Below are 18,446 nucleotides of genomic sequence, written 5' to 3'. Positions count from 1 at the left end.
CGACCAGACCTATGAAGGACTGACGCAATTAAAAATATGCTCCTTCCAACAAATATAGTGACCTTACAAGCATTTTTAGGATTGGCAAATTATTACCAAAATTATATTCCAAATATGCATTAGGTGAGGGTTGAACTGAATAATCTGCTGAGAAAAGATATGAAATGGAATTGATCAGAAAATTGTCAAAAGTTATTTGACGAAATTAAAAAATATTAATATCTGATTTATCGTTAGCACACTTCGATCCTGCAACAGAGAGTGTTACTTCTGAGTACGGTATAGGTGCAGTAATGCTACATAAATATAAAAAATGGTGACATGAAGGTGGTGGTTCATGCCACACGTTCTCTGATATCAGCAGAGAAAAATTATAGTCAAATCGAAAAAGAAGCTCTAGCAATTATTTTTGCCATAAAAATATTTCACAGATTTTTACCCTGTAGAAGTTTTCGTCTACAGACTGATCATTGTCCGTTATTATCGATATTTAGGTGAAAAAAAGAATTTCTACCCATACTGCTCATAGGTTGCAACGTTGAGGTACAATAATATTAAACTATGATTTCAAGAAATTAGGTCATGTGGATTGTCTGTCAAGACTGATTTCGAAAAATGCGGAACCATTTGAAGATACCGAGATTGCTACTTTGCGAGTGGAAAATGAAAGTAAAAAATGTTTTGTGTAACGTCATTCGTGGACTGCAAGTTACTTTACAAGATACAGAATTAAAATCGGAAAACAATAGATTCATTAAAATAATGAAATACTAAAGGCTAAAAGAGATAAAAATATTCACAACACAAATGCAAACTATTTCTCAGTGTGACAATGTGTTGATGTATGCACAAAGAGTCATAGTGCCAGCCACACTACAAAAGCGATTGTTAAAAGAATTTCATATCACTCACCTAGGGATTTCGAGAATGAAATCGTTAATGAGAAGTTATGTATACTGGCTAACAATGGACTGTGACGTTGAGGAATCAATGAAAACATGCAGAGGGTGTGCCTTAGCTGCTAAAGTACCTACCACTAAATGGCAACCGTGGCCAAAAACAGATGTTCCATGAGCCAGACTGCATGTTGATTATGCAGGTTCACTTCAGAGTTCATTTTTACCTTGTTGTGGTGAACAGTTCTTCAAAGTAGCCGGAAGTACATCAATGTAAAAGGCCGACATCTGTGGTTACAGTAAGCTTTTTACATGAATTGTTCACCAGGTATGGTATTTCGGATACCATTGTTTCTGATAACGGAATTCAATTTACGTCAGATAAGTTCAGAAAATCTTGTAAAATGTTCGTCATCGAACATGTCACCACTCTGCCCTATCATCCTAGGTTAAATGGACAAGCGGAGCGTTTTGTTGACACTTTCAAGAGGGCTTTGAAAAATAGCAAACAATACAGTTATTGACAATTTTGCACTTTAAGAATTTCTAAGAGTGTACTGAGTAGCACCTAATCTGAATACACCGTCAGGAATGTCACCCGCAGAATTGATGTTTGTTAGATCCGTCTTTGATAAAGTGATATCGAGTGAAAAGAAAAAAAGCTAAACAACAAATATACTTCAAAATTCTTCAAATTAGGTGACAAAGTTTTTTAAGGCCTATAGATATGGTAAAGAAAACTGGGAGAACAGTGTAATTATTAAGCAAACTGGAAAATGTGATTCCTGGTCAAAGGAAAAATGTCGAACATAAATGACACATTAATCAGCTTAAAAAAGGATTTACAGGAAAAACAGTAATGAGAAATGAAATCCCCATAGAAGTATTGAACGACATGTTTGAGGTACCAACACCCAAACAATTTGAAACTACAAGTTCTAGCACGAAAAAAAGAAAAAGAACGGAAACACTGGAATTGAACCCTAGGCGTAAGAGATATTAAAACTCTGAGCAGATTCAATTCTCAAAAGAGGAGAAGTGAGGGGAGACTGATTCTAAAATGGGGGGATGTTGTGGAAGGATTCTTATCACACCTCCAAGTGACTTAAAAGGTGGACTGACTCGTTATTATGAAATAAAGAACTGTGACCGATTGGCAGTTTGGGTTGATAAGCAGTTCACTGTGAGCCGTGACTGAGAGCGTTGAGTCTCGTGTAATAGTAGTGCGTTGTGTATATACTTTCTTCTCCCTTACTTCGTTATATTATACACTCAACATACAAGGATATAAAAATATATTAGAATGCATGTTTGCTCATACAAATATATACATTTCAGTATATTTTATTACTTTGTCCCACTTAATTTACATATTTGCTTATGTTTACCTATTTGTGTATTGTACAAATATATCTGTGTATATTGATATATGTAAATGTATGTGTACATAGATATGTATTATATATATATATTCATATAAACGTATATATACGTGGTGTGAGGGAGTTTTGTTCCTATGTTTCATGTGTTTGCACCTGATTTCTTTAATGTTATCTTGTTATGAATTCATATGCATTAACATGTGGCTATAACTCCAACAGACGCACACATTTTATTGTCTACTTTGAGGTAGACAAATTAGTAGAAATAAAGCAAACATCTATCATATTTGTTTCATCTATTCAGTGAATACAGCAGTGACAACTGTAAGATAATGTATTACTTTACATATCATTTATAAATCTTTCAGTAGATATGTACACTGAATGGTTGAATTTTAAATTAAGCCTTAACAGCATTTTTGCTGGCTTTACTTTCTGAGTTTAATTCTTTGACTTTATCCTTTATCCTTTCAAGGTTGATAAAATGAATACTAGTTGAGCACTGGGGTCACTATAATCATCTAGCTTCTCTGCCAAAATTCCGAGCCCTGTCCCTATAGTAGAAAATATTATGATTTTAATACTCATATACATACATACATACATACATACATACATGTATGTATGTATGTATGTATGTATGTATGTATGTATGCATGTATGTACCGTAAATCCTCGAGTATAATCCGTATTTCTTTCCCAAAATTTAAAGGTCAAAATCCCTAATGCGTACTATATACGTGGTTAATAATGAAAAATATTTTCTAAGCAATGTCCGAGTCTCTATTTGCTGTCCAGCAATGTTTATTCTGGCGCACTTTGTGATGTCAGACGTGAAAATACCTAAGCTATGCCTGAAAGCAATGAAGTCATAAAAGAATCATCCATAACTTGCATTATGTTATTCTATTCTTTTATATGTTTCAGTCACTTGACTGTGGCCATGCTGGAACACCGCCTTTGGTTGAGGAAATCGACCCCAGGACTTATTCTTTCGGTCTCTCTTGCCGAACTGCTAAGTTACGGAGACATAAACACACCAGAGGGACAAACACAGATACACAAGCATATACATACATATACATATACATGTGACACATAAAAGCACCCACTACACTCTCTGAGTGGTTGGCGTTAGGAAGGGCATCCAGCTGTAGAAACTCTGCCAAATTAGATTGGAGCCTGGTGTTGCCATCCGGTTTCACCAGTCCTCAGTCAAATCGTCCAACCCATGCTAGCATGGAAGGCGGACGTTAAACGATGATGATGATGATGATGATATACATAAACAATTTGAAAATCCTACACGATTAGGTGAAAAGCGCTTTATTTAATTTATAAAACATGTGACATTAATAAAAATCTGTAAATGTACAAACATCCAGATTTCTGAGTACCTTAATTTTTTTCTATAATATAATTTCTGTACATCACCTCCAAACCTTCCAACATATATATATATATACAACGGGCTTCTTTCAGTTTCCGTCTATCAAATTCACTCAAGGCTTTGGTCGGCCCGAGGCTATAGTAGAATACACTTGCCCAATTTGTCACGCAGTGGGACTGAACCCAGAACCATGTGGTTGGTAAGCAAGCTACTTACCACACAGCCACTCCTGCGCCTATGTTATATATACAATAATAATAAAGGACGTTACCGTATATATGTTTACAAACCAAGGACGTTATATAGACCTCCTTGACTCAAGTTAGAGAAGGGGTGCGTATTATACACAAGTTTTAGGTATTTCAGAGGTACAGCCCCCTAAAAGTCCCCTGCGTATTATACTCAAGGGCGGACAATACTCGAGGATTACGGTATATATATATATATATATATATATATATATATATATATATATATATATATACACACATACATACAAACATATATATACACAAATATTTTTTCTTCTGGAGTTCCAGGTTCTTCTAGAGTCAGTTAGGTAGATAGCATCTGTAAGAATCACATTATATATGTATATATATTTGTGTATGTACAGGGGTTGGACAAAATAATGGAAAGACCTTAAAATTTTTTTAAAAAATCATTTTTATATGCTGTAGGACCGCCTTTGACAGTAATTAAAGCTTAAATTCTACGGAGTATGGACTCGTACAAAGTTTGAATTGTTTCCAAAGGAATTTTTGTCCATTCTTCAGCTAAAACAGTCTCCAGTTGTTGTAGTGATGATGGTGGAAGATATCGACTCCTTACTTGTTTTTCTAAAATGCACCATAAATCATCATCATCATCATCATCGTTTAACGTCCGCTTTCCATGCTAGCATGGGTTGGACGATTTGACTGAGGACTGGTGAAACCGGATGGCAACACCAGGCTCCAGTCTAATTTGGCAGAGTTTCTACAGCTGGATGCCCTTCCTAACGCCAACCACTCAGAGAGTGTAGTGGGTGCTTTTACGTGTCACCCGCATGAAAACTGCCACGCTCAAAATGGTGTCTTTTATGTGCCACCCGCACAAGAGCCAGTCCAGGGGCACTGGCAATGATCTCGCTCGAAAATCCTACGGGAGCCAGTCAGGCGGTACTGGCAACGGCCACGCTCAAAATGGTGCATCTCATGTGCCACCCGCACAAGAACCAGTCCAGGGGCACTGGCAACGATCTTACTTGGCTTGCCGGGTCTTCTCACGCACAGCACATTTCCAAAGGTCTCGGTCAGTAGTCATCACCTCGGTGAGGCCCAATGTACGAAGGTCTTGCCTCACCACCTCAGCCCAGGTCTTCCTGGGCCTACCTCTTCCACGGGTTCCCTCAACTGTTAGGTTGTGGCACTTTTTCACGCAGCTATCCTCATCCATTCTCACCACATGTCCATACCAGCGCAATCGTCTCTCTTGCACACCACAACTGATGCTTCTAATGTTCAGCTTTTCTCTCAAGATACTTACACTCTGACGGGTATTCACATTGACATTACACATCCAACGGAGCATACTGGCTTCATTCCTTGCGAGCTTACGTATGTCCTCAGCAGTTACAGCCCATGTTTCACTGCCATGTAGCATGGCTGTTCGTACGCATGCGTCATACAGTCTGCATTTTACTCTGAGTGAGAGTCCCTTTGTCGCCAGCAGGGGTAAGAGCTCTCTAAACTTTGCCCAGGCTATTCTTATTCTAGCAGCTACACTTTCAGCGCACCCACCCCCACTACTAACTTGGTCGCCCAGATAGCGGAAGCTATCGACTACCTCTAGTTTTTCACCCTGGAATGAGATAGAAGTTGTTTCCTGTTTGTTTACAGTCTTTATTGCACCTGAACATCTGCCACAAACAAAAACTAACTTGCTAGTTAACCTGCCTTTGATGTTGCTGCACCTCTTATGTGTCCATAGCTTGCACCGGGTACATCTTATAGAGTTACTACCTACTCCTTTTCTACATACTGAGCAGGGCCATCTACCTGAAGGGGTTTGTGTTTTATCTACCTTCCTACTTATTAGGATTTTGGTTTTAGCTAGGTTGACTCTAAGGCCCTTCAATTCTAGACCTTGCTTCCACACCTGAAACTTCTCCTCTAGTTCTGATAGTGACTCCGCAATTAGGGCAAGGTCATCAGCATAGAGGAGCTCCCAGGGGCAACCTGTCTTGAACTCTTCTGTGATTGCCTGGAGGACTATGATAAATAAGAGGGGGCTGAGGACGGAACCTTGGTGTACCCCTACCTCTACCCGGAATTCATTGCTGTACTCATTTCCAACCCTCACCTTACTGGCAGCATCTCTGTACATGGCTCGCACAGCTCTCACTAACCATTCTTCTATCCCAAGTTTCCTCATTGACCACCAGATAAGGGATCGGGGGACCCTGTCAAAGGCTTTCTCCATGTCAACAAAAGCCAGGTACAGAGGTTTATCCTTAGCTAGGTATTTCTCCTGCAACTGTCTGTTCAATAATATTGAGATCTGGGGACTGTGGTGGCCATATAAGATGTTCAACTTTACTAGAATGTTCCTCGTGCAATTCAGTAACAACTTTAGCTGTGTGAATTGGTGCATTATCATCCTGAAAGATTGCGTTTCTCTCCGGAAACAGTTTCGCAACCATAGGATGAAGTTGATCAGATAAAATGCTTAAATAGTGTTGACTATTAATTCTGTCATGAAGGGAAACCATTGGGCCGGCGGATTTCCAAAATATAGCCCCCCCCCAAATCATCACAGATCCTCCTCCGTGTTTAACAGTTGGAAGAAGACAGTCTGGGTCAAATGCTTTTTTTGGCTGTCTCTACACGTATACTCAGCCGGTGGTCGGAAATAGGGTAAAAGATGACTTGTCTGAGAAAATAACATTCTTCCACTGCTCTAGGGACTAATTCTGTACGTTTTTACTCCACTATAAACGCATCGCAATGTTTGTTTTTGAAAGTAGTGGTTTTCTGATTGCAGTCCCTCTCATGAAATTCGGATTTGTGCAGCTCCTGGCAAACAGTTTTTGTGGAAACTGGGTTCTCAAGGTGGTCATTAAGCTTTGTAGTAATTTTGGGAGCTGTACTTTTGTGATCCTTTCTAACAATTCACGTAAGAGTCTGACAGTCCCAATCTGAAAGTTTTGGTTTTCTTCGGAGTTTTGTTTCGACGAAGAAGTTTTTCCCTCTTTCTCAATGGCTGTCATTACTTTCGAGACAGTACTTCTTGATACACTGAACATTTTCGCTGTTTACGTTACGCTCATGCCTGCCATACGAGCACCAACAATTTGACCTGTCCAATAGATCTGTTATTTTAATGAATTTTAATTACCTTTTTCTGATATCTGAAAGGAAACAGCAATTTTAGCAAAACATATTTAACAACACTAATAATAAATCAAAAACATAAAAATAAACAAGCTTTTGACAATTTTATAGATATTTTCAAAATTATGATGCTAGGTGTTTCTAACCCCTGTATGAGTGCAAATAAGCATGAATATTGATATTCCACAGCTTTGCTTGTGTGAAATGGTCGACATTATGAGTGGTCATTTTGTCCTCTTGAAAACCTGTGGAATAACAAAATTCTTTGAGAAACCAGAATCTAACTGCATAATTGTGTTTCAAATGAGCACAAACTCACGCTATCATGGAAAAATTAAAGTTTAATGAATGAACAAACAAATGTCTATGGGTAAGGCATATAGCACGACTGTTTGCAAGTTCCATAATTCGATATCTACTATGCTCAATTTCAGAGAAAATAAAAAGTAAAACTTTACTTACAGGCAATGAATGTAAAACAGTTGGCATAGAGAAACCTCAATATAAACCTAGAAAACATAAAGAACCAAATAAATAATTATGAAATATATTTCTGACTCATTGACATTTGGACATTTTAGTTACAAAGCATAATAGGGATGCTTATTTATAATAGACAACCTACTCACTATCCACACAGTCATTTAAAATTTCATTTTCATTCCTATTAGTATTATCAATGAAATATAAAGAGTTGTAAGAGGTAACTGACAGAAAAAAATAGTTAACATTTGAAAAATTCACCCAGATGTTGTTCTGCAGTTGTTAACACAAAAATGCTACCTAACACAAATTACATTAATGTATATTACAGCATAACAAATATTAGATAAATTAGTAGACAAAGTCAACACATTACCTGCTTAGATGATTTCAAGTATTTAATTTTATCCCTTTATCTTCAAATATCCTTGCAATAAACTTCATCTTTCGTACTCCCAGTATCAATAAAATAAGTTTTAGCAACATACTTAAAAGTATTCAGAAAATTACACTCCTCTCGAATAAAATTTGACTTCATGTCTAAGAAAACAATGTAGGTCAACAAAACTGATTTACTGTTGAGCAATTTGACACTATTACTTTTAATAGTGAAATTTTAGGCCAACTACTTAATTCATACATAAAAAGTGTACATCATACTTGAACAGACAAGATCCCGGGGAACAAAGTCCCATTTTTAATTCCTTGCTGAAATCAATTCATTTCCATAGTACCATTAATAATCATCAAATACCTGGTTGATGAAACACTGAAATTGAATTAGGGATTATATATGGGGATTCATATAAGAGGAAACCACGTATCTGTTGACTAGCCAATGAGCTATGAAATATATCAGGACAATCTTTTTTGTGTGTGAAAAGAATAACAGCTTGCTTTTGCCTTTACTGGTTTCAGCCAGAGGCTGTGGCCATTCTGGGGCACTTCTTTTAGTGTGATTGGTTTTTATTTTACATTCACTTCCTCACTTCTCTCTGGAATTGTTTCTGGTGAATTAGTGAGTTGGACAGAGCTGCTCCTCTTTGTGTTTCTTGCTATAATGTGAGTTTATCTGGTACTTCAGATTAAAGCACATTCAAATTTTCCTTGAAAGTATTCACATCTACACCTTACATATCTCTGAGGTTGGTTGGCAATGTCAAAAAGTTGTGGGGCTTAAAAATCTAACCTATTACAGCACTGGATCCTTACTCTAGATAGAGAGGATTGGATTTTTGGTACTATGCAGTGGCATCCAATTTGGTGATTGGTATAGCTTTCAATCCAAAAGTTGGGAACTAGACCTTCCAGGATGTTACATAGATATCTTCTCTCTAGGGAGTTGAGCTTCAGTTCTTTTAGCCTTCCAAGTAGCTTGTCTGTTGCACAAAATCAATCTTCTTTGTGTAGTGGTATTGGATTACCTCAAGTTCCACTATTAGTTTGACACTTTGTGACGAACACACTTGGGAGCAGTAATCTAGGTGACTGAGAATAAAATGTTCCCTATAGGAGTAGCAATGTATTCTTTTCCCTGGTTCTGCATGATCTCAGAATCTAACCAGCCACTTGCTTGCACAGTATGGTCATCTAGCTAATATGCACATGGGATGTTGCATCATTACTCAAGTGGATTCTCAGGTCCTGAACACATGTTTAATAAACACATGAATGAACGAATAAACACATGTTTAGTAAACTAGGCTTACCATTATGGATAAGTTCTGATTTCTGTTGAATTGAAATAGTTATAATTTCTTTTCCTGGGCAGAAAGCTGAAGGGTACTCTGATCTCAGTCTTCATTTTTTCATTCTCTGAGAATAATTAAATGCTGAAAGTTCTACATTCAGTTCTCTCCCTATATATATATATATATATATATATATATATATATAGGTGAGAAAGTTGGTATGTGAAAGCACGTGGTTGGATGTATAAAAGATAATAAGAGTGAAAAAACTACAGAAGGCTTGTTACATGGTTAAAGTATATATTTAAATTATGTCAGAAAAATGTTGGAAAAATGTTAGAAAAATGTTATAAAATCTTTTTGGTATATAAACATTGTATTTTGAGAAATAACCGGTTTCGTGTTGTCTTTTCAAATTTCTCTATTTCATTGTGTCGTGTTTGTTCCAGTCTGAGAAAGAAGAGTTCTAGATAGGGGGGGGGGGGCTAATTAGGGATTTCTTCCGGTATAGGGGAGATAATCGAAATCTAGGAGGTGGTAGAATTTGATTAATTTACCATGGTTTTGTTCTATATTTTTTTCCCCCTTTTTTTCTCAGTGGGGTGATGAATTTCCTTATTTAAATGTGTTAGCAATGGTTAAGTTTGGGTTTGTATTTTTGAATGAAAAAGGTTTCCTTATTTAATATAATCTGTGTTGGTGTTTTAATGGCACATTGATAAAAAGGAAAGATTATAAATTGTGGTAGCATTTGTTTTGCGCATTTCTCAATATGATCACTAAAAGGTATCATTCGGTATTCTGGGTGTGCAATCTGCTGGCGGTGCAGAGTGCATCTACGTCTGAGCGATAATCCTGTGGACCCTATGTAGTTCTCGTGGCAGCCCGAACATCTTATTACATAAATAAGATTTTCTGAGGCACAAGTAAAGTTAGATTTAACTTTGAATTTGTGTCCCTCTTTGAAGAGGAATTCTGAACCTTCTAGAATGTTTGGGCATGTTGCACAATTTGGTCGACCACATTTGTTTACTTTCGCATACCAATGCTACATAAGGACCACAAATTAAAGGAAATTTTACACACACACAAAATCATCAAAAGCCACAAACAACCAAAATCACTGAAAAAGATCCTCACAAAGGCAAAATTACTTTCCGAAACAACAGATGCGAAAGTAAACAAATGTGGTCGACCAAATTGTGCAACATGCCCAAACATTCTAGAAGGTTCAGAATTCCTCTTCAAAGAGGGACACAAATTCAAAGTTAAATCTAACTTTACTTGTGCCTCAGAAAATCTTATTTATGTAATAAGATGTTCGGGCTGCCACAAGAACTACATAGGGTCCACAGGATTATCGCTCAGACGTAGATGCACTCTGCACCGCCAGCAGATTGCACACCCAGAATACCGAATGATACCTTTTAGTGATCATATTGAGAAATGCGCAAAACAAATGCTACCACAATTTATAATCTTTCCTTTTTATCAATGTGCCATTAAAACACCAACACAGATTAGATTAAATAAGGAAACTTTTTTCATTCAAAAGTACAAACCCAAACTTAACCATTGCTAACACATTTAAATAAGGAGATTCATCACCCCACTGAGAAAAAAAGGGGGAAAAAATATAGAACAAAACCATGGTAAATTAATCAAATTCTACCACCTCCTAGATTTCGATTATCTCCCCTATACCGGAAGAAATCCCTAATTACCTCCCCCTATCTAGAACTCTTCTTTCTCAGACTGGAACGAACACGACACAATGAAGTAGAGAAATTTGAAAAGACAACACGAAACCGGTTATTTCTCAAAATACAATGTTTATATACCAAAAAGATTTTATAACATTTTTCTAACATTTTTCTGACATAATTTAAATATATACTTTAACCATGTAACACAAGCCTTCTGTAGTTTTTTCACTCTTATTATCTTTATATATATATATATATATATATATATATATATATATATATATATACATGGTGGTTGTCTACTCCCTATACAGAGTTTGACCACCTCCTGTACCTACACCTTAGCACCATCATGGTGTCTGATGGGTTTTTAAACCAAATGTTCTGAAAAGATGCCCTCATAGATTGCACCTCTGATTTGGACCACCAAAACCTGCAGATAAGTTCTGCTCTTTGTGGATCTTAAAATGTATTTTGAGGCCTCCGTTGGATTTGCAAACCTTCTGGCATACACTGCATTCAAAGGTGTGCACAGACATATAGGCAGAATAGTTGGTGGAGGTTCATTTTCCATGCATTTGCATATATACATTTCAAAATGTAACCACGTGTGTATCGTTGGCGATTTTCTTCCTCCGTCTTCCCTTCCTTTGGACTTTCCTATGTTTCTGAAGAAGAACTTTGCTCGAAACGTTAAATTCTCTTTCCTTCCTTTCTTGAGTGTATGATAATACAGTACTTGTACCACATCTTCGCGTTATTGTTTTTTTTGTTTGTTCTTCTTTGGATTCACTATGTTAGGAAGGGCATCCAGCTGTAGAAACTCTGCCAAATTAGATTGGAGCCTGGTGTTGCCATCCGGTTTCACCAGTCCTCAGTCAAATCGTCCAACCCATGCTAGCATGGAAAGCGGACGTTAAACGATGATGATGATGATGATGATGATATATATATATATATACACGTATATATATATATATATATATATATATATATATATATATATATATATATATATATATATACATATATATATATACATACACACATACATATATATACATACTATATACAAATATATATATGAGCAAATAAACCCGGTTTCACCCGGTCTGTTTGGATGATGTGGCTGTGATTGCTTTTGGTTAGACATAATCTATAACAGCGTTTCTCAACCTGATCATTTTGTGTCCCATTTCGATTGGAGCCTCCAGCTGTATGAAGATTTCATCCCTCCTGTCAGAAAATGGCTTCAGGAGTTGTGAAGAAAGAATTTGCATGTAGTCTGTTTGTGAGAGCTATTCTAGTCTGCCTAATCATTAAAAGATTTATTTAATTATGAACATAGAAAGAAATTATACGTTAATCACAATTTTTGTAAGCAGTTTTTTCCGTAAAAATTTTAGTTGCAGAGAGCAGAAATTAAAAGATATATGAAATAGACGTGCATGTGTGTTTGTGTGTGTATGTGAGAGAGAAAGAGGGTAAGAAAGAGAGATAGAGTGAGTGAAGTTGTGTGTCATTGGCTGGCATGGCAGGTACGAAGCTTTTGAAAAAGAAAGGCAATCTTATGAAGTGGCTGGCAAATGAAGAGACATGGACAGTTTTATGACTGAACTTCTTTTGAGGTTGTGATGAGAGGGGAGAATTGATGTGCGTGCGTATGTCTGTGTCTGTGTGAATGTGTATGTTTGATGGGGTGTGCGCGAAGAGAGAGTAATGTTGATGGTGTATGTGTATATGAGAGAGAGAGAGAGAGAGAGAGAGAAAGAAAGAGAGAGAGAGAGATAACTGAAATTTATTCAGTTTATTTATTTATTAATATGTATATATTGTATGAATGGCTTCAGTGACACACTCACATACACGCATGCAGGTTGTTTTAATCGATTTTCTCTGTAAGTATGGGGGCTAGGGAAAAAATAGAAAGCGCGTTTCAATCTATGCACCCGTCTCCATATGTGTGCCATTTTTCACATGTATCCACCCAGTCGTTTGGCCATGAACTTCAAGACAAGAAAGAATACAATGGTCGGCAAACTTCAATTTATATTATAGATGTATATATATATATATATATATATATATATATATATATATATATATGTATGTATGTATGTATATATACTGAATGTCATGACTGCACCCTACGATGTGACGGATATAAGAATCTCATCAAATTCAACTCTATATTGTGCGATCCTCCCTCCACTAAACCTGGCCCCACAGATATATCTGCCCCTTAAAATAAAACATGAAGTATCCTCCATATTCTATCCTCCCCCTATTCCCCCAAATTTTATCATTGTACCAAACATAATAGGCACTTTTCTCACCCTGCGATCCTGGATCCCAAATCTGCGACTGCCCATTGAAATCCACACGAATGCGCACCTCCATACCTCAAGCTATTCTCGGGTAATCCCCTAAACTGGAATAAATGGACCAGGACATGTGACATTATCTGGTTCCCCACCCCCTTTGCCCTTAATTTTCAGACCAGAATACCCAAACTCTTCTTTGCTTTACTTGAAAAACATTTCCCTAAGTCCAGGTTTCTTAGAAAAATCTTCAACTCCCAGTCGATTAAATTTTCATACTCCATTGCAACTAACATTGCTGGTATAATCCAACGTTTGAACAATAAGAAACTTGGGAACCAACAATTAGTTAATTTTAATCACAATAACACAACTCACCCTAACCTCCAGCCCCATACCAGTAACCTTAGAACATCCTTAGACCTCCTTACCAATACTGACCCTCACACTGCCTATTCTTTTATTAATCATCCCAATATCCTCAACCTACCTTACGGCCCCTTTATACCCATCACTGAAATAAGGAATGAAGTAATATCATTAGACGCGAGAACTATTATAAACTACATCCCCCAGATGACTCCCTCACCACCCAAAAATATACCAATCCTAAAGCTGCAGCGGATAATGAATATAGCACCAGGTTGACCCTAGATAACCATAACCTCATAAATTTATCTTTAGTACTCAGAATCTTATGCAGTTGTAGATGCTCCTCCTCCTGTCCCTTAGATAATAGATACCTTGCAAAAAATATTGTATACAAATGCACGGTATCAGCTGAGGATTCCAATTATGTATACATCAGCTCATGCAGCACCACCTTCAAAGTCAGAGTGGGTAACCATTATTCAAGCTTCAAATCCCAAGAACCAACAGCACTTCTTCATCTTGGTTAATTCATAACCTAGAACAAAACTCAATTCCATATAATTTAAAATTGTCCATAGTTACCCATTCCAAACTGTATAACAGTTATAAACAACAAATGCGATCTATGTATCACTGAAGTCTTTTCTATTATGTAATCCACCAATTATTTGAATGAACAAAAACATCTAATTTTTAATCGTAAACACTGGTTATGCAACACATTCTCAAAGTACAAATAATTGTGCCCCCACTTGTTATTCCCTAACTATTCCTCTTCCCCCACTCGCAGCTCTTTGTATTTATAACTACTTTATATTGTTTTGTATATTTTTTAATATTTTATGATTTTTCTTAACCTCATGGTCTCCCTACACCTTCCTTCTGCAAATGAGCATATGCAGGCACCTACGTGTGCATGCACACCTACAAGATACTACAGGCACAGAAAAAATACATGTGCTACGCGCTAATATGCATTTGTATAGTTTTACTCTTAAATGATAAACAACCAACTTACCTCGAATTACTATGTTCCCCTATTGACCAGAAACATTATCTCCCACCTCCCTCACTTTTTCCTAACAAACTTCAACTTATACCACTCCTCAATTTTCTCTTTCTTTCTTCCTCCTGGCATTCTTCCCCTTTCTTTTTCTTTGACTCTGTTTAGATGTATATAAAAGGTGCCACAATATATTTATTCATTTATTTATTTATCAGGTCTTCTTTAGGTAAATCCATGATCAGAAGGAATGGTTAAGTGGTACAGCATGGTGAGAAGAGGGAAAGAATTGTTATGCAGTTCTCCGTATGAAGGGAAAATGAAAATGAATGCTAGCAGATCCAAAGTTGTGCGAGGAATAAAGATAAAAGATAGATGGTTAAAAGGCATGTATTGGATATATATTGTTCAGTATATATATTGTTCAGTGGTATTCATTCCAGAGGAAGAATGAATTCTAGCAGCTCCAAAGTTGTGTGAATATTCACACAACTTTCGAATTTAACCATTCTTTTTTGATCAGGGATTTACCAAAAGAAGACCTGATACAACTGGATTTAATTGGACCCGCCTACCCTCCTGGACATAAAGAATCACAACAAATGTCATTGATGAGGAACATTCTTCCACTATCTAACTTATATTTCTTTGATGATGGAATACCCAACTTATAGAGTCTTTGCTCGATATGATGCTCCAATAGCTAGGATATCCCAGAAACAGCTGTCAGAGACCATCTTTACCATTTTGTACTATTTTTACCATTCGTTATGTAGCTAAATTTTAGATTGAATTAAATGAAATTAAATTTCCTTGTCCTGCATTACCTAATTGTTTGTCTATCCTCACTACTTTAACCTCTGGGTACTGACTCAAAGGGATGCCACCTACAACAGTGTTTGAAGAATACTATCACACAACCACAACTTCAAACGCTGTTCTAACTGGAATTTTGGTGGCACACCTATTTGAGCACTCTGAACGCATACCTATTAGTCTGAGTCATCCTGAAGAAAACTCATATCCTCTACACACACACACACACATTTATGAGTGCATGGTTACATAATCAGATTGCTACTTAATTCTCTGTTGAATCCCTAGGGTGAAACCGACTAGTATCAAAGGCTGTAATGGATATATAATACTGTACACTTCGGACAATGTACCCACTTTATTGACAGATATACAAGTGAATTTTTTCTGACTTATGGACTCTTAGACGACTTACACATACACATTCTCTCCAAGTAGAATGTCAAACAAACAGAAAGATATCATTCCCATGGATAGGAAGATTCTAATGAGACAGCAAGCAAAAATCTCAAACCATCTAAATGGGCCACTAAGGGATAGCAAAGGATCCTATCTCAAACAAACATTACTTGAGATCGAAAACGGGCTTAAACACTCCCATGGAAAGGAGAGGGCAGAAAAAGAAACCAGGGATGTCAAAAGTATAAAGACAAGCCCAAAGGCCTTCTATGGATTTGCAAAATAGTCTGCTTCAGTATAGTACAAGATAAGGCCACTGTTCAAAGAAAATGGTTCACCAATGGCAGACCCCCAGAAGATCAGTGAAATACTGCATGTTCAATACAAGAATGTTTTCACAATTCCAATGGGGCACTTGCAAGTAACTATGACTGATGCGTTCTTTGGCACCACAGCTCTACACAAAGAGATGGCAATTATTGATAGAGGAAACTGATATAATATCAGCCACTGATGAAATGAGCTCAAACTCAGCCATAGGCCCTGATGGATTCCCAGCAATACTCCTAAAGAAATGCAAAGAGGCTCTAGAAGGACCGCTATGGAATCTCTTCCAGAGCTTTCTCACAACTGGGAGACTTCCCAGAAAGTTAAAGGAAGGCATATTCTATGTTCTATTCATAAGGTAGTTGGCAAAGTAGATGCTAAAAATTATAGACCTGTCTCTTTAATCTCTCATGTCAGCAAAGTTGTGGAATCCACTGTCAGGAGGAAACTGATCGCGTTCCTCAAAGATAATGACTTGCTCCCTGACACTCAGCATGGTCTCCGCTCAGGAAGAAGCTACCTTACTTAGCTTTTGTAGCATTATGACTGGGTGTTGAAACAACTAATGAATCACAAAAGAATGGATGTGATTTATCTTGATTTTGCAAAGGCCTTTGATAAGATCGTTCTTGGGATATGTCACAAGCTATGGAGACTCAGCATAGGAGGAAAACTGGAAGTGTTTACATGACTTCTAAAAGACAGAGCCAGGTGGTGACAGCTAGTGGGGACCTCTCCAAGGAGACAGGAATAGAGAGTGAAGTACTTCAGGGAACTATTTTGAGGCCACTGCTGTTTATGGTGGCTCTCTCGGACATACTATCAGTTACGCAGACAGCCACATTTACTCGCTGTGCTAACAACACAAAAGTAGTACAAGCAGTCAAGGAACCTTCAAATGCTAATCTTCTACTGAAAGACCTAGATACCATATATATATATATATATATATATATATATATATATATATATATATATATATACATATATATGGGCTGAAGAAAACAATATACAATTTAATGCAAGTAAATTCCGCTATCAGATAGCCAGTGCACCCATGCCACACCAACAATACTTTGGAAAAAAAGGAGCAACAATCCCAGAATCAAGTACAGTGCATGATCTGGGAATTGATCTGAGCAACGACGCTTTGTTTCACATACATATCACCAAGATGGTTGCAACAAACAGGTGAATGGCCAGATGGATTCTGAGAACCTTCAGAACAAGGCACCAGGAAACTATGCTGGTTCTATGGTGGACATTTGTACTCAGCAATTGGACTATTGCTCTCAACTGTAGTCACCCCACAGTGTCAAATTAATAACAAAACGTGAGGCTGTTCAGTAGTGCTACCCTAGGAAGATTGCATCTGTGGAACAGATGAGCTGCTGTGAGAGACTGAAAGAGTTATGGCTCCTCTCCCTGGAGCAAAGACAGAAGGGGTATGCAGTGATTTATGTACAGAAGATCCTGGAGAGGATGGCACCAAACTTTGGCATCAAGAGCTATACTAACCCCTGAACTGGATCTCATTGCACTATTCCAATGGTCCCAGCTATTCTGTCTAGAGTGTCGATCATGTACTTCAGTAGCTTGAGAGTCAAGGGTCTACATTATTTATGCCTTCATGGAGGAGTAGGGATAGGTGTTTTCAGGAAACAACTTGATTTCTCAGATGAACCTATATCATGGCAAGAAACTCAAAAGAGGCCAGCTGTGTCGAACTTTCTCCTTCACCAAAAGCCAGTCACATAAACATGGCCACTTTAAAGATGATAACACTAACAGTGCTGCAGCATAGCCACAACCTTTGGGCTGAAGCATAAAAGAATCAAAGAACAAATATATATATGTATATATATATACAAAGAGTTTGTGACAAAGCAAACAGGGTGAAAACGTGGTACAAGACCGACAAATATCAAGGAGTGATGTTTGTAGAGGCCATAGCCCATGGAGAACTAGTCCGTAGAATTAGGAAAGCTCTGAAGGTGGCTAAACTCAACATTAAGATCGTTGAAAAGCCAGAGTGCTCCATCAGATCACAACTATATAGGACGTACCCCTTTGAGAATACCGCATACACCAATGATAACTGCATGGTATGTAAGATTAACCCTGGTATTAACTGTAGAACTAGAAATGTAGTCTACAGCATAAGGTGCATAGATGGTGCTTGTAAAGACAAGAACACGATATACTTAGGTGAAACATCTAGAAGCATTGTGGAGAGACTAAATGTACATTTGAGACAATATGACAACAAAAAACAGTCCTCCATAC

General features: G+C 37.3%; 1 protein-coding gene and 1 long non-coding RNA gene across 6 annotated transcripts in view; one reads left to right on the top strand and one right to left on the bottom strand.

Annotated features, from left to right (window-relative positions):
- The window catches only part of LOC128247608 (uncharacterized), a 34,853-nt gene extending 19,409 nt beyond the window's left edge, over positions 1 to 15,444 (top strand). Inside the window, exon 2 of the long non-coding RNA XR_008263979.2 lies at positions 14,837 to 15,444. This is a non-coding gene — a long non-coding RNA (uncharacterized LOC128247608). The remainder of the gene's footprint in view (positions 1 to 14,836) is intronic.
- The window catches only part of LOC106877781 (uncharacterized), a 248,611-nt gene that overhangs the window by 148,244 nt on the left and 81,921 nt on the right, over positions 1 to 18,446 (bottom strand). For 4 of the 5 annotated variants that reach the window (XM_052967253.2, XM_052967252.2, XM_052967255.2 and 1 more), the window contains one exon: positions 7,505 to 7,551. The exons of the other annotated variant lie outside the window; for it this stretch is intronic. In XM_052967253.2, coding sequence (XP_052823213.1) covers positions 7,505 to 7,551 — 47 coding nt within the window. The remainder of the gene's footprint in view (positions 1 to 7,504; positions 7,552 to 18,446) is intronic. 5 annotated transcript variants of the gene reach the window in all.

The sequence above is a fragment of the Octopus bimaculoides genome, chromosome 4 (genome assembly GCF_046866305.1).
Source record: "Octopus bimaculoides isolate indiv1 chromosome 4, ASM4686630v1, whole genome shotgun sequence".
NCBI lineage: Eukaryota > Metazoa > Mollusca > Cephalopoda > Octopoda > Octopodidae > Octopus > Octopus bimaculoides.
Note: the sequence above shows the minus strand (reverse complement) of the source record. Positions and strands in the feature narration are given on the sequence as shown.